General features: G+C 46.0%; 1 protein-coding gene and 1 long non-coding RNA gene across 7 annotated transcripts in view; one reads left to right on the plus strand and one right to left on the minus strand.

Annotated features, from left to right (window-relative positions):
* The window catches only part of FAM120A (family with sequence similarity 120 member A), a 49,878-nt gene extending 47,512 nt beyond the window's left edge, over positions 1 to 2,366 (minus strand). Inside the window, exon 1 of one of the 2 annotated variants that reach the window (XM_090148135.1) lies at positions 1,826 to 2,366. In XM_090148135.1, the coding sequence (XP_090004261.1) occupies positions 1,826 to 2,299 (474 nt within the window). In that variant the 5' untranslated portion in view covers positions 2,300 to 2,366. The remainder of the gene's footprint in view (positions 1 to 1,825) is intronic. The other variant, XM_090148134.1, reaches the window with a different exon arrangement.
* On the plus strand, positions 2,212 to 22,291 carry LOC149916420 (uncharacterized). Of its 5 annotated transcripts, none has more exons than XR_016470097.1 (4): positions 2,220 to 2,300; positions 5,537 to 5,634; positions 10,853 to 10,946; positions 17,565 to 22,291. It is a non-coding gene; the product is annotated as an uncharacterized LOC149916420 (long non-coding RNA). The 5 variants fall into 5 exon arrangements; XR_016470095.1 differs by having other exon boundaries at positions 17,941 to 22,291; XR_016470094.1 differs by having other exon boundaries at positions 10,853 to 10,925; positions 11,010 to 22,291.
* Positions 22,292 to 22,520: the final 229 nt, after the last annotated feature.

Genomic DNA, 22,520 nt, shown 5'->3' on the forward strand with positions numbered 1-22,520 from the left:
CTCGCTCCTCTCTAATTACCAAATTAGATTAAGCCCACAGCCAGTCCCTTGGTCTGCACAGATGCCTTCGACTCAAGGCTCAAATGTTTCCTGCAAGTATGAAAATGAGTTTTGTATTTAAAGTGAATCAGTACTCTCAATTCAACTGCTCAAAGTAAAGAGTGAGAAAACACTGGAATTGGCAATAGAATTGGTATCTGCCTCGTGCACGTGTAAATAAAGTCATCCATACGTGCAAACAACAATCACACGTGTGAGCTCCTTCCGCTGCGTGCCCACCAGGGGGGCTGCTGGGAAAAGAGTGGGGGGAGAATGGGAAAGATCCAAGCGATAAAGCCGACTTATAAAGAGATTAAAAGAAGAAGAAAAACAGAACAAGAATATGACTCAAGCGCAACAGTACTGAACAGACAGTATTATGTATGCTGCCACCATAACCATGAAATACATCACCTCCCCTGGATGTGAACCAACCCAAGCAGCTCCCCAACAGCTGCACAGAGGCATCAAACAGAGCAAACCACCCCCTGTGCACTGCCAGCACAGCACAGCCCTCGGTCCTGCCTCACAGCCAGCAGCAGGGAATGGCCCCACGCGGCTGGCTGCGCCGCCTGCTAAGTGCTCACCTCACACAAACATCACCCTCCACCCAGCAGAACTGAACTCCCTTCCATTTTTATACGAGGATTATACAAGGGGCCCAGCACGACACATCCTAAAACTGTTTGTGGAGATTAGGAACAAGGCCTATTACCGCAAAACGGCAAAGCAGCTAATGCTGCCGCTAAGCCTGAGAGCAAACACGGTGCTACAGGTGACACCGCTGCCAAGAGCGGCACTTCAGCATTAAGGAACCGGTGTGTAGCACCGCCTGTGTCAGAGCCCGACGTACCCAAACATCCGATTCCTATCACCGTTAGAACAGCGGTTTCGTACCGCATGCCATTTATTGTAATACTGCAGTAACATTTATATTTCAGCGTGGATTTTACGTTACATACGCCACTTTCAGCAAGGATCTCTACATCTCCGCAACAAGCTGAGATTGATGCCGCATCCACAACCAGCGCGAGGCTACCGCCCTCGCTGCACGGAGTCCGTAACTTTGCGCTCGGTGAACGCGACTACTTCCCCGCTGCAAGAAAGCGCGCGGGCCGGGGGCCGCTTCCACCGCGCCTCAAGTTGCCGGCAGCGCTCCTACTGCCACGGACATCGCGACGGCCGCGGCCTCCGGGCCGAGCGCGGCTTCCCCGGGCACGGCCGCACCCCGCCGCCGGGCCGCCCTTCCGCCCGCGCCAACCCGAGGCGCTCAGCGCTCAGCGCTCCGCTCCGGGCCCGGAGGAGCGCCGCGGCACCGCCCGCCGCAAGTTGGAGCGCGCCGGCCCGGCCGGGACTTGTTGCAGAGCCGCGCGGCCGACTTCTTTTCCTCCCAACCGCCGGCGGGCAGCGGCGCCGGGCCGAGGAGGGACATTTTGAGCGCGCGGAGTCCGGCCCCAAAGAACATGGTGGCCCGGGGCCTCGCGGCTCCGCTCGGGGCCCGGCCGGGAGAGAGGCCCCGCGGCGCTCGCTCGGCGCTACGAGCGGCGGATCCCCGCGGATCGAGGCCGCCCCCGCGGGCCGACATCTTGCGGCGGGGGCCGCGCGGTGCCCGGCGCCGGGCAGGGGCAGGGCAGGCCCCGCCGCTGCCATCTTAGCGCGGCCCCGCAGCGCGGCGCAGCCCGCCCCGCCCGGCTCGGCCCCGCTCGGCGGCTGGGGGGGGGGGCGCGCCCGCGAGCGGCCGGCCGGCCGGCCGGGGAGGGGGGGTGGGAGCGGGCCCGGGGCTCACCTTGATGTGGAAGCGGATGAGGGCCAGGCGGATGCAGTGCGCCATGCAGACGGGCGGCAGGAACCAGACCTTGGGCGGCGGGGTGCCCTTGTTCTGGACGTGGCTGACGATCTGCTGCGCCGTCTGGCGCTCGTTGCCCTGGCGCTTCACCCACTCGTGCAGCCGGGCCTTCTCCAGGGCGCCGTTGAAAAAGACGAAGAGCTCGATGTTGCCGTTGAAGCAGGCCTTGGCCAGGGCCGCCAGGTAGCCCAGCATGTGGTTCCACTGCCCGCCGCTCACCCAGTCCGTGTAGAAGCCGCCGTACAGCCGGTGCAGGCAGTTGTCGGCGTCGATGAGGAGGCGCAGCGGGGTCTGCGGGGGCCGCTGCCGCCCCCCCCCCACCAGGCTGCCCCGCGCCAGCTTCTGCAGCTCGACGGGCACCACGGCGCTGGGGCAGTGCTTCTCGATGTAGTCCTGGAAGCCCTGCACTCCCATGGTGAGCACCGGGCGGCGGCGGCGGCGGCGGCGGCGGGCGGGCGAGCGGAGGCCCCGCGGCGGCGGCGGCTGTGGCGGCGGAGGCGGCTGTGGCGGCGGCGGCGGCGCGGTCCGGGCTCGGGCCGGGAGTTGCGGGCGGGCGGTGGGAGCGGCGGGGCCGGGCGGGCGCGCTGGAGGCTGCGGGCGGCCGTTCAGCGGGGGGTCGTATGGATCAGGGGGGGGCTCATGGCTGCCGCGGCCGCCATGTGCTGCTCTCACAGAGCCATGGCTCGGGGATCCGGGCTGCTGCCGCTGCGGCTCCGACTGCCGGGGGGAGGGGGAGCGGCACAGCGCAGGAAGCCAACCCGCCGCCGCCGCCGCCTGCAGCAGGGAGAGCGGAACGGGCGGGACTTGGCGGCGGCCGCCGCTGCCACTCACCGCGCGGGGCGCGCGCTCCGGAGCCGGGCGGGAAGGGGGGGGAGCGCGCCTCCGACGCCGGTGCCCGCCCGGTGCCCGCAACCCGCCGCCGCCCTCACGGCCCCGCGCGCTGCCCTGCCCTGCCCTGCGGCCCCGGCGCGGCGCGGCCCGCGCAGCCCGCCCGCCGCGGCTGTTGCATAACCCAAGCATGCGCGGGAGCGCGGGGCCGCGGGCGGAAGCGGGTGGCGGGGAAGGGGAGGGGGCTGCGCGGGGGCGGAGGATCGGGGCGGGCGGCGGGAGCCCGCGCGGTGCGGCGCGTGTGCGTGCGGTGCGGTACGGCGCGGCCCGGCTCCCCGCGCCCCGCTCCGGGCGGCGCCATCGCGGCCGGCGGGCTCCGCGCCTCGGGGCGGGGCGGGCGCAGATCCGGGCTGCATCCTCCCTCGGGCCGGGCGGGGCAGCGCTGCCGCCGCCGCCACGCAGGGCCGGGGGCTGCCGGCACCTGTTGCCCGCGGCTCGGGCTCCCCGCCCTCGCGGGGCCGGGCAACCGCCGCGCTCTCTGCCGGCCCCGCCGCTCCCTCTGGCGGAGCCGCGCGGGTCCTCGCGGCCCGCCCTCGCCTCACGCGCAGCCCGGCAGTTACCGCCGCCCGCCCGGCCTGAGGCTGCCTGGGCAGAGCGCTTGGGTTTGGGCCCGGCCCCTCGCCGTGACGGCAGATAAACGTACGCGCAAACTGCCAGGGAGAGCCCGGCCGGTAACCTGTTTGAAAAACGGCCGTTTGAAGAAGGCCCGGAGCTGTGCTTGAAGGAATAGCGCTGGGCGTCAGAACGCGTGGAGCTGTGTGTGCTGTCCGTTCACACCGATGTTTTATCAGTCAAAAAAAAAATGTTACGAGACTTTGTGCAGGCTGGATGGGCACCTAAAGTGAATGCCCCCACCTGAGAACAGCAATACTGACAGGGCTGTGGAAGTAGTCAATGGGAAATACATTTTTCTTCCTAGAAATCCGTTTTTGTAATGGTTTGAGTTGGTTCCCTAAATAAATAATCACATGGACTCGTTTTCTATAGCAGTCATCGCATGTTACGATAACATCTAAGTAACAAAGCACAGAATGTTCTAAAAAGCATACAAAACATAGCAGCACTGCTAATGTGAGGACAGAAGATATAGGAGAAAGAACAATTCTAACTGCCCCAAAATTGCCCAGAACTTGGTCAAAAGAGCAAGTGCTGCCATGCGTGGGGTGCACAGAAAGCAGCTGCTCAGACATGCCTTGCATAATCGACACTGCGGCTGTGTGAAGTGCGAGGTTTGATCACAAACAGCCAAAGGACAGTTATGTACTCCTTCAATACACTCTTCAGAATCCAGTCTTTAACCATATTCCACTCTTTAAAATAGACATTTAAGAGACGCTTTTTTCATCTTTTCTTGGCCATACAGAGTGTAGCCCGTGCTCAAATTATTCTTAAGGAACAAGCGGTCGCTGATTGAAGGACAAATCAGCATCTGAGCACTTATTTCACAGGATATTTATGTTCGGTACTGTTAGAAAAGTCACATAGAAATAAAACATTTCTTAAGTTTACTTTGGTGTTCATTTTTTGTTTGTTCATTCTGTTGCTTTTGTTTTGTAAAAAGGAAAACTAGTCCCAGGCACTGAACTGGTAACTTTGTGATGCTTCCCATGGAGTTAGGTGGGCACAGCGTTACTGAGCGCTGCAGGCTCACTGTGTGAAACTGGATACAACCCTCCCTCCTTGGGAGAAAAGAGAAGAGACAGGTAAAGCAGGATGGGAACACAGTGCTTGAAGAAGTCGTTTGACACAAATAGGTATTTTTTTGTTAAGTAAATATTTGGCTGGACAAGAAGGCAATGAAAAAGCAGTATAATTTATGGAGAGCAAAATTACGTAGGAAAGCAGGTAGAATAAGATTTAAAAAGCAATTAACTGAAAGCATGAAGACAAACAAGGCATTTTTTTCAACAACCAGCAGCAGAGAGCCCGCAGGAATCAGTCGGCATGTAAGAAAATGGCGTAACGGAGGAAAGGCACCGAGGAGCTTGTTTCTCAGCACAACACATTGCGGTCTGCTAGCGGTGTAAGGGAAGGGTTAAAAATTATTATTAAAGTCAGTGACTCATTAAACAACCTGAATAGAAGAGAATTAGGAGTGGCTCTCTAGAAGGAAGGAACTGAACAATCATTAGGAAGAACTAATGAATAACCATGTCAGGGCAAGAACATAGAGATGAATGTTATCATTTCAGTCTTTGTTCGTCTGCTAACGAACTCGGGTCCCACCATGAGATGAATGTGGATGTAGGCAGTGGAATGGGCTATCCAGGGCAACCTTGGTGGGTACGTGTGCCTGGAGCTAATTGATACATGTATACAGCGAGAAATACTGGTTTTATCTGATTTCCCTTATTATTTATCCTCTCTCACCCGGCTGCACATCACCAAGTTGCTGCTGCCACAGAACTTCACAGTCCTCGCTGCTCCTGCAGGAGCAAAGCTCCTGTTCTGTCTGCTTGCTGCTGGGACTGGGAGTGGGCCACAGCTTGTCCTGCTGCAGGGCACCCGCACGCGTTGTCACTTCAGTGCACCAGGGGACATGTGTCTTTTCTATTAGTATCTCTGTATACAAATACAGACATTTGGAAGTAAGCATCCAGGAAGTGCCGAGATTCCTGTGCTGGTTGAGATGTTAGCTGCCCTATTTCCCTTTCCTGTAATCTGACTGTAGTAAGGGTAGATTGTATGCAGTGATAAAAAGGGCCCTATCTTCTCTCGCGGTAAATTTTTTGCATATGTACTTTTTCAAATTTTTGTTTACAGAAGCTTGCAGAATCTTCATGTGGCTTATGTAAAAACAACAACACTTCTGCTGGGACACTTCTCCAGGTTGACTCACCTCCATCCTTAGTATGAGTTTAGTAAGTTATTTCCTTTTTTTCCTTTTTTTTTTCTAAGTTATGGGCATGCCTACTACTTACTCCCAAATACTTCCAAAATAAGAAAAATTGAGGTAAAAAATTACTTTGGTTAAAAAATTGTCAGTCACTGGAGTCTGGCTCTAGCTTTGTACCACAGCAGTTTCTGCCAGGTGAGGTCCCTTTCATGTCTCTTAGCTCGGTGCAATTAAACTATATAAAATCATACAATTTATACAACTAAAGAATTCCTGTTTTCAGGTACTCCTCTAAGCTTTCACAATATCTACAAAGACCATCTTGCTTTAGCAAACAGTGACTTTTTTCAAATGTCTAAGATAGCTAACGGTGAAACATTTTCCTCTTAGGACAAAAAGATGTGCATATGGGAGGCACCTGAGTCATTGAAATGCTCATCAGTCTCTCCATCAGGATCAGCTCTTAGATGATTTTCAGCCTATTTCTGGAACTTCTTCCCTCTTCAGCTTTCTGCAAGATGTGATTTGAGAAATGTATAAGTGATTGTTCAGCTTAAACACATTTAATGCTAAAACAGTTAAATATTTCCTTAGTCTACAGGAAGGAATGTTATGCTTCCAGCAACAGTTGGGTAATACCAGTTCTCATAGTTTCATTTATAAAACTTTATGTTTGCAAAGCACTTTCCCAAAATTTTTAGTTTCTACTGACCGTGATCAAATTCTAACATTTCAACTTAATTTGAAATTCAGCTTCCAAGGGAATTTTAAATGGTGAGGAACTGGTGACATAGTGGCCACCTGTGCCTTGCATCTTTTCACTGGTATCAGCTTTTTCTGGTGGCTGTGTTCATATCCTGTCTAATTTGGTACAGCATTGAATTTGTGCAGGAGGACTGGTGCTCAGGAGGAGAATATTCTTCTGCACATTCTTACTGACAGCTATGAACTGCATCAACTAATTTTGCATCATCATTACTTGCTTTTCAGTAACCACGTTGACTTTCTGCCTTTCTCAAGTTCTCTGTCTCTTATTGTAAGACTGAGAACTGCTGGCAGGGACTTCAAGAGATGCACAGTAAATGACCATTTACTGACTTTCTGTTTTTCTTTCTTCCCTCCCAGCTGGCCAAATAGACCCTTAGTGTTCTGTGAAAGCTGTCCGTCAATTGTATGTCCTCTCTGCCTATCCGAAACACTGTTCTGTTCTGGTGCTCAGGAAGTCTGCTCTCCTCGCTTGCTTCATGCAAATGGGCACTGGTGGTGACTGTACAGGAAGAAGTTGTGTTTTTTTCCTTCTCACTGGCACATGCTTTTTCACTTACCTTAACAGAATGTATGTTCATCCGAAGTACATTCTTCCTCATTACATTTTTCACTCTTAGTCAGAAGCCATGTTGTGGTAAGCTGTTTTATTTCATACCTCTTCCTTTACTGTCAAGACAAACACTGTTGTCTCCTTGTTAATTCTTCCCAAACTGCTAAGTCTTCCCAAGCTGTTGTGCACTCAGTGTGTTTTCCACTTGTGTCTATGAAGAAGTGCATTCCAATGGCCTACACTGTGCAGTGGCCCACCAAAGGCACCTGTGGTAGAATGATTCCTTATTACTTGGGAATTCCACTTGGCATCTTCATTTTGCAGCTCTGTTGCTCCTGTGACAGGAGCAGCATGATGGTTTCCCTGTGTTGTGGTGGTGCCCAGCAGCCATGCTAGCAGTTTGGTGCCAGCTGCTGCCCATGCACCTTGAGCGCTGCTGTGGTGATGAAAAAACCCCACGTCACGTGTTGTACCTGGTCCTTGTTCCTCCTCAGACAGTACCTATTTTATGTGTTTGAAAAAAAGCAGGTTTAGGAAGTCTGTTTTGCCTGAATGATCTGTACAACAGTTCACAGTTCTTGTACAGAATGACTGAGGCAGAGAGGCTGAGTGTGTCACAGCAGAGGGGCCAGGAGGAGCTTGGTGGCTGCCGAGGTGAGGATTACACGGCTGCTTGCTGGCAACCACTTCTGCACTGCACTTTTTTTTCTGTTTTCCTGGGCCAGCTGACCTGCTAACATCCCCATCTAGTCTATTTTTTTCTCTTTCAGTCTTTTCCAAAGGCATCTGCCGCTTTCCAAATACTTTCTTTAGGCCATTCAAGTACCAGTAAAATATGCTAGGCCAACATTCAAATCCTTTGTGGATGGAACATATCTGAAAACATGCCACTTACTATGGGGATGGCAGAGGAAGAGAAAAGATCCCTGTAAGCCTGCTGTGAAGGCTGTGTGAAGATGGAGCAATGTGTACCCTGAGCACCCAGGGAGAGAATGGTGTTTCGGCAAAGCAATCGCTACACCAGCAGAACAGCAAAACACTAAATTTGAGGTTTGCTTGGAGACAAACCTGTCGGGCACAGACATCCAGCAAACCATAATATCACTGTAGCAAACCTCTGGAGCAAGCCAATGACTGGCAGCAAGTCCCTTGAGTGTATGGGAAAGGCGGCCGCACAGGGAGGGGGCATGGGACGCTGGCTGGAAGAATTACTCCTTTCAGAGAACAAGCAGTGCTTTCACTGCCATGGTGCACACTATGCAGATTACATCAGGTCCATTTGCCTGCTTTAATTATTTTGAAAAAACAAAAGCATGAAAATTTTCAGATCTAAATTTGAATTTTCAAGAGTAAAAACATAAATAATAAAGGCATTGTGGAGCCAGCAACAGGAGCTGGTGGAGTGCGATAGGATTAGTTCTTAGAAAACCTGGAACAGTAGCATGCTGTTCCCTTGGTATTAATGACTACTTGTGTGAGACACACAAAAAGCCAGTATTTGAAGTATATTCTGCAGTGCTTTATGCAGAGGAATCAGCGGTAGTACAGCTACTGACACGTTACTATAGCTAGATACGACAAGAAATATGATACCTTTGCAAGTGGTGTAATCAGAAGAGATTGTAGAAGCTAAAAATATATGCTTGGACCATTTCAGAAGAGCAACTCTAACATTTTAAAAACATGTCATTTCTGTTGACATTTATACAGTTAACACAAGTATCTAAAGCATGTGAGTGAAAGATTTCACTACCTAAGCATCGAGTAAGGATGCTAGGTTCAGGAACACCATCCAAGCCAGACCTTGGCTTTCAGTCTGCTACAGTAACTCAATTCTTCATCTTACCCAAATGTGTCAGTGCAGCCTGCCAGAGTGCCATCCATTCCACCAAGGGATGCAGACGGCTTAGCAGTTGGTCTCACCACGTAGTGCCCTTAGATTCCAGAATGTCACCCCTGAGACCCTTGCCACAGTAGCTTCTGCTGCTGCAAAAAGCCAAGTATTCTATAAATCAAGCAAAAAAAAAAAAAAAAAAAATCCAAAAAAAACCCTGTTTTGAAACACAGAGTGGTGGAGCAGTGGATGGTCAGATCTGCATGCACACTCTGTATAGCTCTCAGAAATCTCCACGTTCTGGCATGATGGGCAGGACACAAGGGGTGCTTTGTGCCCTGCCCTCGGCCCAGCTCCATGCAGGGCTGCAGCGGGCACAGGGTGAGGAGAGGCAGCCGTGTCCCCCTGCTGCCCTGCAGCCCCATTAGCCTGCTCTGGGCTGCAGGTCACTGATCAGAGGGCTGCCAATTGTGTCCTAATGATAGTCTAAATGACACTGCTGAACCATCATTCATTTCAGAACCATCAGATCACTAATCACTAGCAGTCTGTGTGGTGCTTTAAGCACAAGGAGCACCGTAAAAGCATGAAGTGACATAATTAACATTCATGGTGGCCTTCAGCACCTTCCAGGTTCCAAACCTGTGGCCTCATGCTCCTCGCCCAGCCTTTTCCCTGTCTGCATTGTGCTGCCACAGGTGTTCTGCAGAACCCCAGAAAGACAGGAAAGAAGAGCGATTAACGATTGCTGACATTTGTTAACCAAAACTCTACAAATATTAATAAAATCTGCTAGTAACAAATATTAACTAAAATCTTCAAGACATCCCCAATGTAGAATGTCTTACCGTAAATCAGATTGGATCTCAAACGAGCCTCAGTCAGCAACGCCAACAGCAGCCAAGTGTGTGCCTATTGCTGTGGGCATAATTTCAGCCCCAGCTCTGTGGGACCCGCAGGTGCCCAATTTCAGTTCCCAAGGCTGGCATGTCGGCACCCGCCAGCAGCACGCTGCTCCTGATGGAATGTTTGCTGGAATTCCCTACAAGATGCCCACAGTCTGTGGAGGAAGCCATTTTCCAGAAAAAATATTTAGAGTGCAAGTCGCCGTTTTCCCCTTCAGAAATTCAGCCAAGACACACTGAATCTGCTAACCGCTGACAACACGGTGCTGGTCAAGATGTTTGTACGTAAAACAGTGTATCAGTGAGACGAAAGTACGCATTTTGCCCCTGTAATAGATATCTAGTAATGAAATGGAAAAGCTGGCTAAGCCCTCCTCTAAAATACGTGCTTTTAGCTTTTTATTTGAGCTGAAGAATATAGGTTAACTGTATTGCAAGGGATTTTAAATGCAAAACCAAAGCCATTAAAATTTGAAAAGACTTTTACTGTTCCAAGAGAAAAGGAGGTTTGTTTTCTCATTGGAAAATAAAATGCATGTAAATAAATACTAATGTTTTTTTGTTTTGTTTTGTTTTTGGTGAAGATTTATGTGAGATTAATCCCTTTACAGTCCTAGAGCGTATTAGGTTTCTCTAATCTACCCTCAGTTTATGTGAGATTGCAGGCACAGCAGGGAGCGAGGCGCAGGCTCTGCTCAGTGACCAGGCGCACTGCTTGGGTACACGCTGCACCCGGAGCCAGGGAATTTATACCTGCAGTTGCATGAGCACCTGTTTGTGTGAATGAGCCCTGAAACTGCTTTAAAAGAGACACACGGTTGTGTGGATAAGGTGTCTGGTCACAGAACAAGATTGGCACTGGGAATGAATTTTGTATGTGATTTTTAAGGTACCTATTTTTCAGTCCTTTGACCTGGGAGTTTTGCTTGCCATGCAAATGATCTGTCTGGCCTGCTCAGGTAGTGCTGTTGGCAGGTTATTTGGGTTTCTCTCCTTTCTCTGTAAGGCTGTGCAACCATGGTGTCTTTGGAAATGAGAGCCTTGCACATTGGTACTCAGTGATTGTTGGCTTTTTCTTGGGTGTTGGTTTTATTGTTTGTTTGTTTGTTTTCCCTTTTTACTACATCGATGATGTTTGAACCCAAATAGATACAAGACAAAACCATTCCTGCCTTTTCTGTTTCAGGAAGTGCTCACAGACCCGCCAGTGTGCTCCTACAGACCCCACAGCCTATACAGCAGAGCAGAGCAGGTGCCAGGTAGTGCTGGTCTGGCAGGAGGTAACATTTAAACTTACATGTACACCCACATTTTTTAATTCATGATTTAATTTTTTTTTGAAGGGTCTGTGATATTTGTGCTGTAGATAGAAGGAATATTCTGCCTGATAGAAGGAATATTGATTTACACAGATTATTTTCTCTTCATTTATCCCTTTAATGCTGTATCACAATGTTTAACCTGCGATCTCCAATTGTTTAAGTCAGAAAAACAATTGAAATGTATTGAATTGAGTGTTTATGAAGAATGCAAGAAATGAAGAGTTAACCATTAAAGTTTGTCCCTGGATTACAGAAAACCCCACTTACGAAACTTGTACAAATTTCTATCTTTGTTATGGGGGGGAAAAAAAAAGTAAATATTACATGGTTCTCAGTAATGAGAGCATTTGTGGTTTCCAGAATAATCCAGCTTAGTTCTCCAGATACTCTCTGCATATAGACTGACTTTTGATCCCCTCCTGCATAATACAGCACGGAAGCGTGGCACTGTAAGTCCTCCAGCAGTTCATGGCTGTGGGTACCTTTGATGTGCTCCTTTCCCAGCACAGAGGCAAGTGGGTCTGGTAGCAATGCAGACAGGATGGTGGTCCAGGCCAGGCCGACCCACCAGCATGTGGCTGCTGAGCTGCTTGCCCACCTCGCCAATTGCACCCCCAACTTCTGCTCTATTAATAGCCGTGTTACAGCCAAATCAGAATATAAGGTCTGGGATGGGCAGCGCATGCTGAAATAGCTTCGGGACTGGGCTGCAGTCAAAGTGAGTCTGTGGTTTTATTTTTAAACTGGTTAAGCATATTTTAAATTGAATAAGCATTGTCAGAACTAATCATATCTCATACCCAGCGTTCCTCTGAACACTTCAAATACATTTCTTACAGAGCTTCATTCCAGCCTGCAGCTGAGTGGTTTTGGTGCCATTGGGTTGACTGACTCAGTCAGGGTCACCTGCTTACCTGCTGGGAAGAAAAAGCCCATATCTGCCTGAGTGGTTACCAGGCTATGGTAACCAGGTAACAGCTTAGCAACTTTGAAAAAATTATCAGCAGAATAACTTTGAATGGAGGTAGATGAGCAATGCTCAGACAGCCTCCCCCATTACCCAGCCATACAACAACAGCATCTTGGGGAGCTGCAGGGATGCAGCTCACTCACCGCAGCCGTGTGTCCAAGCAGGGCTGTCCCAGGGCAGCCATCCTTCTCCTGTTCCCTTTGTACCAAAACACCAAACCTCACAGAGCATCCTCCCCACAAGCTGATTGTTCTTACACTGTTGTGAACAAGCATCAGAGCTGCATGTGTAGCTGAAACCTGGCACCAGTGTGATGTGACATGTCCACCACAGTGAGTGTCCAGCACCAGGCAGCAAGCTTCCCTGAGGGCTGCGCTGCCTGCAGGAAGGGAACTGCTGCACAGAGCTGGGTGTGCCTAAGAATGACGGCATTAGTGTAAGTGCTGCTCACTTCAATTTGTTTCAACTCACACAGCCGAAAAATACTTCACAGTTTAATTGTTTTGCTTAGGTATTATACAAGCAATCTTAAAGATTATCCTTTTTAAAAATTTATTTATTTGTTTTTATGCCACTTCTTTGTCCTCACCACCTGTGCCTTACTGCTGAACATATTACTGTGCAGTTAAGGAACCCCTAAGTGCTAGTGGCATGCAACACTCCCAGAACTCTTTACAGGCAATTCTCAAATTCTGCAGTAAAGCTGCAGATTATGAGAGCAAATGCCTACCTCCATCCACAGACTAGAAGCTTATCTAAAATGGCATCTGTTGTGTACTCTGGCAATTACAAACATACTTGAAACTAGATGTGTTTGAAATCTGAAGGAAGACTTATCTAGTAACAAAAGTGAGAAATGACAGCCCATTCAAATAAAAGTTTTTTAAATCTTTTTTAAGATCTTGTGTACTAAATAACAAAGTGATTTTAAATACCTGTGTGTAAAAAAATGTACAGATTGAAGAGTAAAATCCTGCCTCCAATGAGTTCCGTAGGAATTTCACTAGTTAGTGCAGGGGCACCTGGACTCTACCCACGCTCTCTGAGAGAGTGCTTTTTGTATTCGCTTATGTTACATGGGTCTCTGGCAAAATTTAATTAAAGAGAAATGTGTAAAGCACTTGGCATGAAGTGGTCAAAGTTTGTTAACGTACACTATTTAGATTGAAATCTAACTTAGAAGCAAATAACACTAGCTCAACTTTGTGCATTTCAAAAAGAATTACTTAATGGAGAAGCGTTTTTACTGTTAACAGTATTCTATATATATACAGTGTTCTATAAGATTTCATTTTTAAGATCTAAACAAATTTAGAGGCTTTCTTTGAAATGTTGCAAGCTGAAGCAAATTTCACTGACTTGACTTTATCTTTGCTCTCAATTATACCAGAGTCAACAATTCTTTACTGTAACTTAATACTGAATAAGTGTTCTTGCTGACTGCTGAGATCGAGTGGGAGGAGGAGCCCGGCAACAGTAGAACTCTGTTACTCATGCTTTTATTTACAGCAGTTCATATACTTTGTGGTTTTTATTTTTAGGCAGGAGAAATATAAAATATCCGTGAGGCTAAGATTATTGTGTTTGAAGATTTTTGGTCTGAAAAGTTCTGTGATTCCTCTCACAGAGAGGGAACATCTCCGACTTCTCAAGCAATCCGCAGACTTTCAGAGGCAGATAGTTTAAGGCATGTGTTTTGGACTGCACTAACTTACAAACATGTACAATTAACATAGCTTTCTTGTTATGGCATTCAAGTTACCAGATCAGGATGATACATTAAAAAAGCATGCAGATAAGGCATCATTTGCCCAAACATGTCATCAGAAACTGCCTTTTTGAAGGTATGTCTCAAGCAGAAGAATGAAAACAGATATATGATACGGTTCTATTTCAGAACAATCATAGTACCACTATGATGCAGACTGCCTTCACGACTTCCTAAACTCAGTACTGACAAAGGGAGACTAATCTGAATTCTCAGAAGCGTTGTACTGAACTCTCAGTTTAGTACAAAAATTCTTGAAAATATATTTAGTGGAGAACTGAACCCAACTGACAGCATTGGGGAAAATCAGGTTTTCTTTGGCATGGGACACTGCACTGTGCCAGCCTCTGTTCTTTGGAAGTGTCTCTAAAATATATCAGATTATTTCTCTCCCTTATAGTCTCCTCCTAAATAAAAGTAGAATGATTCAGCTTCTTCACAATGCTCAGGAAAAAAAAGAAGTTAAAAATAAATCTCAATTCCTTTTAGCACACAGACCACAGCTGTCTTTTTACCTTTAAGGATAAAGCACGCTGGTCCCATTGCCCTCTTCAAAGCAGTAGGGTTATCACAGGGAGGTTTTTTGCTGTTTGAGGGGCAGTTCCCAGTTAATCAGTACCTACAGCAAGGAGAATTGCAGCAGTGGTAGGGAAGTTGGGCATCTTTGCTGCTTGCAGGACTACCACAACACGTCTGACTCCATCACCAGAGAACTGGCATATAAATGGAATGAAAAATTCACTGAAATGCTTTGATGTTGCATATGAATCTGAAAGGAGTAGGAGAGTTTGTTTTTAAAAGGAAATTAATGAAAGACATAAAGATATGCAAAATAATGGGTGGTATAAAAGAAGATAGGGAAATTCTTGTTTTTCTCCCAAGGTAAGGAACCCGGGCATTCACAAAGGGAGGTATATTATGCTAAAAACAAAGCAAAACACAAAAGAACCCATTCCCTGTTTGATTTCACACTGTGCCATTGCTGCCAAGCCAGCCACCTGACTGGGCACAGCCACACCAGGGACCCCAAATCAGCTCTGCTTGCTGCTGCCTGATTGCAGTCACCACGGGTCGCATCCATGAGATGTTGCAGTGCTGAAAGCTCAAGACTCGAAGTGGACTTTGCAGGAGTTAAAAAAAAAAACAATGCAGAGAGGTCCTTGTCATCAGAAAGCCTGCTGAAATTATACCATTTTCCTTGGAGGAAGTCCTATGTACATGGGGAATTGATACCTACCAATGGCCATGGTAGAATATTTCTGAGAAAGCCCCTTGTTAATATTTTGGCGGCATGAGAGTGGTTTTTTTTTCCCAATTGCAAATGTTGCTCCATCTGCCACAAAGCCAATAGTTCCAGCCTGCCCACCCTCATTCCATGATGTGTGGAGCTGGGGTGATCACCTTCCATTCCAGCACAAATCAAATCTATCCACTGTGCACCTGGGGCCGAGCAGGTGGGTGAGCCCTCATGCCGGGACCGTGGGCCCCCCAGCGAAGGGGCACACTGCTCACCACATCCCATCTCCCTGCCTAAGTTCAGCACAGCTGATTTTTCTTTTCTGTTCTTTTATTTATTTGTTTATTTTTTTGCAATCCATTGTAAGAACTAGAAAAAAAGAAATATGATTCCTTAAACTCAAAGGATACATCCAATGGAAAAAAACAAACTCAATTCTAAAATGACTATTTCAGTGATGACTTGTAATCTGTGCAGTTTCATCTACTTGATAATACCCAGCTTAGCGTTAGATCTAAAAAAAGAATGAAATGAGAAAATCATTCCTTTGATATGCATTAAATTATTCAGTTAGTAAATTAGTGAATCTTATTCTGAGTGTTATTAGCTATTAGCATGTTACACTTCTTGATGTTGTTTATGAAGAATGCATATGAAAATGAGGAAAAGATTTCCCTTTTGAAGTTGTTGCCACTTGAATTGTTGACATTTCTATTAATTGGTGGCTGTCCTCTTGAATGCAATATTCTGCTGTCTGTTTTTGTGAGATTCCTAATTTTTAATTTCTCCTCTCATTGAGTAGACTTTTTTTCTTTTTGAACAAGTAACTATGAAAATAATTAGCCTTTTTCAAGGTAACTATGTTCTCCTAAGATATTTATTAATGAGTGTTTTCCCCACTCAGTATACTTGGGCTTTTTTCATTAGAATTCCAAGGTCACCTTTGGGCCGGTCGAACCACACCTGGTACCACTGCAGGCAGCAGGAACCTTGCTATAGATTTCAGGAGGAACAAAATTAGCCCCTAGGAATTAAAAAAGAGCTTGGCCTTCAGTTTGTATTGGAAATATGCCTGTTATCTAGGAAAACCTGCAAACATGTCTTCAGGCTCCAGAGTAGGGTTGAGGAGGGAGTGAAAGTTGGGGAAGGACAGCAAAGTAAATCCATCAGAACAAGGACACTGTCCTCAAAGGACCTGTTGATTTCAGCCACGGGGCCAGCAAGTCTCCGTTACACTGCTGGATCTCCAGCACTGGAGATGTGTACCTCTCTTTTATTTTAAGTCAGTACAGGTTAGATAAAATTGAATCCATTCAAAATAACAGTCTTTCTGCATAAGAAGTTACTTTCTACTGTAGAATTAAGGAACTTCAATATGACTATATTTCGTTTTAGAAACGATTGACCATCTTGCACTTGCAAATAAAGAGCACAGCAGATAATAAAGCTTTCTGGCATGTTATATGTTGTGATATAATCCCACTCTGTTCCTGTTTGGCTTCTATAAACCTTCTTGCCCCTTTCCTTGCTCTTGTCTTTAACCTCAAAATCTGCCTTGCACATTGCTAGCTATTCTCTTTCTGCTGAAGTGCAATCTCATTTTGGCATGCAAGGCTCTCTCTTGCCTAGTTGCTCTTTCAAAACAGACTCAACATCATCACCCTTTTGCTTCCTCTGCCTCCCTGCCTCCTCCTGGTCTCTCTCCTTGCTTCCTTGACCCTTCATCTTTAAGGAGCCTCCAACACAAATGTAAATTCACTCGCCATTCCTAGACAGACTTGTGTTCCATTCCAACTAAAACCTCAACTCATATCCTGGTATACCTTCTTGATACTCTCTTCAACCTTCTTTTGGTTTCTGCTCCCCTGTCACCTGAACAAATTCCAGTTCTTTGCTTTTTCAGCAAGACCAGCATCCTCCAGCTCCCTCTTTCCCTGATAGCCGCTGGCACTACCTCCAGCCTGACAGCTCACATCAGTCATGAAGCTGCCTCCTGACCTTCCTTAAACACATTAGCATCACCGTTCAGATTGAAAATCAATATGGAAATAGGAAAAACCGAGGGAAAAAAAAAAACAACCAATTTTGATCCAGTGTGGGTGCTTATATACAGCTGACCCCAAACCATTACAGAGTTGTATCTTACAAGGAAGCTTCACTTTGGAGAAAAGCAATGTTTGTAGAGAATTATTGTGTTTTGTACAATGCTACTGAGGTAGCTATTAAAAGTTATATGTTGTAGTCTAAAATACTGCAGTGCAGCTCACAGAAGAGCCAGCACAGACTGTGAAGTGGCCTTACATGGTGATCTATTTCTGCCAGAATATAATATAAGCTATTTCAAGAACCCATTTACAAGTAAGCTGCCTGGGTAGAACCCTGCCTCACTGAAATCAATAGGAGTTTTGCCAGTGACATCAGTGGAATGAGGTTTTCCTCTCAATTTTAGCTTGTGCAAAATGAAATATTGGGTCAGGAAAACTGTTAGTTCTATTGCATGCAAGTGCCAGTGATTTTAAATACAGCATTTGCTTAGGAGGATTACTAAATGGAATTTGCAAAGTGATTTGTTAATGGAAGTTATTTTGTTAATTCATCCAGATTTCCTCCTTGGTTGAAGTGCTTCAGCATACCTCTGCTGCACCAGTAAGAGCTGCGTGCTCCAACTGCTGGCCTTCAGCTGGGAGAGCACCGTGCTTCCCTTCCCAATGGAAAAGCAACAAAAGTGGCCATTAATAGTACAAATTCATAGCTTAGGAGGTTTGCAAGCATCTAAGTGCTGCATGTGCTATGATAATTTATCTTTGAACTTTTTGGTAACAATGCGTAATTAACAAGTAAGCTGTAGGAACATGCAATTGCTATGTATTTACATGGTATGTGCCAGGCATTGTGGTGTAATTACAGAGTCTATACCTGCTCTGTAGAACGAGGTGCATGGTGCACAGTGTGCTCTATTTTATATTATTTCCCACAGCCGCCCAGTGAAGCAGAGCACAGCATTGCAGGGTTTAGCAACACGCTTTGCTCCAGTGGAGGCAATCCCTGAGGACGGAGCTACACAGACCTGCACCCAGCACTGGCATTTTGGCATCACCGTGTGTCCTGCTCGCTTGGGTGGCAATGCACATGGAGCTCAAGTTACTTATGCTTTGGATTGCTGCCCTTTCAGTGATATAAATGGAGTTGACTATGCAGTAGGGCAATTTTTTCCTCTCACGTATAATATGATGCATCTGTATAATAATTACAGGTAAAAGAATGCATGAAAAGAAACTATTTTCTATGAAGTTTTTTTAAAAACACATGCCAGCACGTGACAACTTCTTTGCCCTAAAATTCATTAGGATCAGATTACCAAATGTGAAGTTGCATAATGTAGGCACTGTGGGGGGGGAGGAGGGGTGAAATAAAACAGCAAATGTTGAAAAGTGCAAAGAAATCTGATGCAACTCCAAGCTAGTCATCTTTTATTTGATTCAGCATAAACTGTATGTAAAAATAAATCAAAATACTGTATTTGAGATTCACTTTTGGCAGGAAAAGGAATACTGTGCTTGTCAAAGTGACACAAGAATTTCTGTGCCCAGTTTCTAAAATGGTGTCATCAGAACACAGACACAAAGTATTACCCATTCTGAGCAGAAAATACAGACCGTGGTGGGCAGTATAGTATGGGTATAGTACTGACCTGATAGAAATGCTGATGTACCTGTTGATGCTTATGAAATAAAATTCAACTTCAGCATACAGGGAAGCAACCTAAGAGTGACCTAGTCTCCTCTGTGTGGAACAAAAAGCTCCTTCCTGCAGCTGACCAAATGGTCCAGAATAAATGAATCCCAAGTCGCTTATCAGCACCAAGAATTAACATTTCAGTCCATCTCAGAAGATACAGCTTAGGAACACCGATAGCGTGCACTAAGTTCTTCCTATACTGATGAATTTGAAGATAATTTTAGAAGAAGCTGATTTGGAAGGAAAACATAATCTCCTTTTGGAAAATTCGTATCTGGAAAAAATGTTAATTGCTTTATGACTTGCATTCCTCAGTGACTCCATACAGATTGTTTTTTTAACAATTATTTTTCAAGATTTTCATAAAGCATACCTTTTGCAAAGGACCTGGGAAGAGATGCCCACACATGTCCTAGGCACAAACGCAGACACCATCAAGATTTCACGACTTGTTAATTTCCACTTCTCCTATGAAAAATCATGAAGTGCCTGGGTGACAGTTGCAGCAACTGTTTACATTATCTAAAATACCAGCACAGTGTTTTTGCTGCATACCAACAAGAGCTGAGGTCCATATTCTACAAACGTTTTCAAAGGAAATATTTGAGGCAAGCTGCCAGCCTTGGGTTTGAAATTCTCACTGTGGTTAATGGTGGCATGCAGGGCTGGGGTTGACTTTTACCTACTTTTCAATATTGCATATGCATTCCAGTACTTTCTTTGTAGGAGGACACATGGTAAATACTCAAATCCCTCCAAACAGTGAATTCTTTTAAACTTTTATCTGAAAAGATGCTATTTTTCAAGCTGAGAAGGGCAGTTTCCTTCATCTGTTCAGTGGCAGATAATTTCAAAATGAAGACTTTCCACTGGCTTCAGTAGGGTCTGGATCAGACACTTCTGCCAGTGCTTTGATAGAGTTATTTCTCATGAAGATGCAACAACAACCAGAAGAATCCTCTAATTATTTCTGGAGAATTAATAAATCATTTTTCAGTGGTGAAACGTTGCATACTTTCAGTCATTATTTGGAGCCCAACCACTCTATATGCCATTGAAGGCTTTGCCTCGCATTAGACAATTTGTGAGACAAATTGGAATGATGCTTTTCAAAAGCTCTGGCTAGGAGCAGCTCCCAGTTGTGAAGTGTGCAAATGATGTTCTCTTCAGGGCTAGAAAAGCTATCTGCTAGCTGATGTGAAAATTACAGATGCTGATAAACTGTGAGCACGTCTGCCTAAGACTGAAATGATTTTCTGTAATTTCTGCTCTCTGTGCAAGTTTTCTAGGGAGGGGCTTCAAAAGTGAGAATTTTCCCAAGGAGAACACTCCGTGGAAACCTGGCTCTTTGATGTGGCCATGGAGCTGAGGAGTGGATACCGTGAGATGCAAGTTCATGGAGGGTGAGCAGAATTAGGACAAATGTTTGAACACTCCTCAGCAAATCACTCACACATGATTTATGGAGGGAATTACTTGCAGAATGATTACAGCACATGTTTTCCAAAAACATAAATTCAGGAAAATCAATCTGCTAACAGACAAATAATGAACAGAGGAAGAGGAAAACGTTCTCAAACAAATCTGAAACTGGAAATTATTCACTCAGCTCAGTTTACAGTGACCAATTTTTATGGTCGTAGGAGCTTGTGGAGTAGGAGGTAACTGTAAGAAGAATGATTGATTCAGTGGCTTATAGTGCAATTCTGGAAGGGGTTCAACATCTAATTTAAAAGCCATTTTCTTGCTCTTACCCAGTAAAGAAATCAAAATGATAGTCAATGACTGTGAGTTTGGGGCAGATAGCATCTATTTTGTGTCCCTGAAGTCCTGTGGTCACCGACGAAGGCTGGTTCATAACAAAGAGCAGTTACTTATTATGAAAGGCTTCTCTTGCCCGAAAATAAACCTGCCCGAGGAAGGATATTGCTGTCATAATCCTCTTTGCATCTTCCCATTAGAGGGGAAAATATTTGCCCTTCCAGAAAAGACTCAGAATTGGTTATGAACTTGGTGCTTTCCTTCAGCCTGCGAGCTGGGGAGACCTGAATAAACTGCATCTTCTCCAGCCCATCTTTGTTCCTTCACAGTAATTAAGAGAGCAGTGATTTACTTTCCCCTAGGAAGAAGACAAAGCACACTTTGGGTATCCCTCTTCCAAGGCCTAGCCACTCACCTGGCACAGGTACTTCCTGCTCCAGACAGAGGTGGCTCTGAGTGTCCTGCTTATGCCAGTGGCACTATGGGTGTGCAGCCAACACTAGATCTCCTTAACTCCTCAACTTCCTGATTCCATATTTAATTCCTAATTCCTGAGCAGGCAATGCTGTCTTTCACAGGGATAGCAGATAGGAAGGAGTCCACTTCAGCCCTACAGCTCAATACTGCTAATATGTCAGCTTCAACAATTTATCTCTACAAGAGCTTTAACTCTGGCAACAATCTGAATGCAGACAGGTCTCAGCCAGCCTCTGTAGAATGCTTGACCCAGGTCAAAACTTACCACTAACCTTTGCCTTTATCCTGCCCAGAATCCCCCCAGACCATTTGCATTTGGGAAGCTGGGCTAGAGAGGTTAAGAAAGATGTTCTGCTGCTGCAGCCCCCCAATCCTGCTAGCTTTTTTGGCTATTGTTTAATTTGTTACACATGATTAACTCCTCTGTGTTTCTGCCTGGCAGAATCCGTGACTAAAAATATCCTGTGAGTATACGGTGCGTGCTGCAACACTGGCAGAAAGTAAATAAGACCATAGTCCTCATAATCACTGTTTTTGCTAAGAACTACTGCTCCCAGCAGACTGGCTATTTTAGGCTGTAAATGGAAAGCTGAAAATGAGATTTTCTTTCCCTGCCAGTTCTTCTCCTGGGAATTCTACCACTTTCTGCTCTGCACCTACTCTGGGTGTTGATGGCAGCACGCTGCTAACACTGGTCTCACAGGGGATGGATCACTGGAGCTGGTTCTGAGGTATACCAGTGAACATAGGAAATAATTTCCTATGTATTCCTTAGTATCATCATATCATTTGGATGAAGCATTTGATCAAAAGTGGATCAGTCAGGTGGCAGTTCACTCAGATTCAGCTTTGCAAAGTCAGAAAGGTATTCTCTGGCTCTATGCACTTCCTGTTCTAATACTGGTAAATGTATTTACCTCTCTCTTATTTTTGCAGACCACCTTTTAACCTCTTATTTGATGATCTAAACACAAACACTCTTGATTTGTAGTCCCATTGATACCAGTGATGCCTGGCCTTGTCTTCATGATATAGCACCTATATCACACATATCATATAGATCTAATGAAAGATCTTTGCACGGTGTGCAAATCTGAGAAGTACTAATTATCATTCTTAGACTTCGTGCATTATGCATTTTCTGCTGGAAAAAGCTTTGCATTTTTAGGAATTCAAAATATTAGGCTTTGCTACAGCAACATGCATATCTAAGAACTTGAGAACAAATCATAATCCTTAGCATTAGCTGTACCTTTCTGATGGCTCAAACATTGTTTAGAAGGCTTTTCTAGAAAGGATTTTCCAAGAAACACCCTAGCTATTTCATGGCATGAACATTGCTGTTGTGTCAGGTCTGTATATCCCCATTTGTGGAATACCACTCAAGAGCATCCTTTGAGTTGCTGAGTAGCTGCTGATTTCTTTTAATCACCTGTAGTACTACTTGAAGTGGTCTGTGTATATAAAAAAAATTAACTTTTAACTTCAGAAAAACATCAGTCAAACTATTTTCTGCACTAAGGGAGAAGGTGTGGGTTTTTCTGGGAGCAAACCTATGGAATGAAGAGTACCTCAGTCAGC

This window comes from Phasianus colchicus, chromosome 11 (assembly GCF_987193195.1).
Source record: "Phasianus colchicus chromosome 11, bPhaCol1.hap1.1, whole genome shotgun sequence".
Lineage (NCBI taxonomy): Eukaryota > Metazoa > Chordata > Aves > Galliformes > Phasianidae > Phasianus > Phasianus colchicus.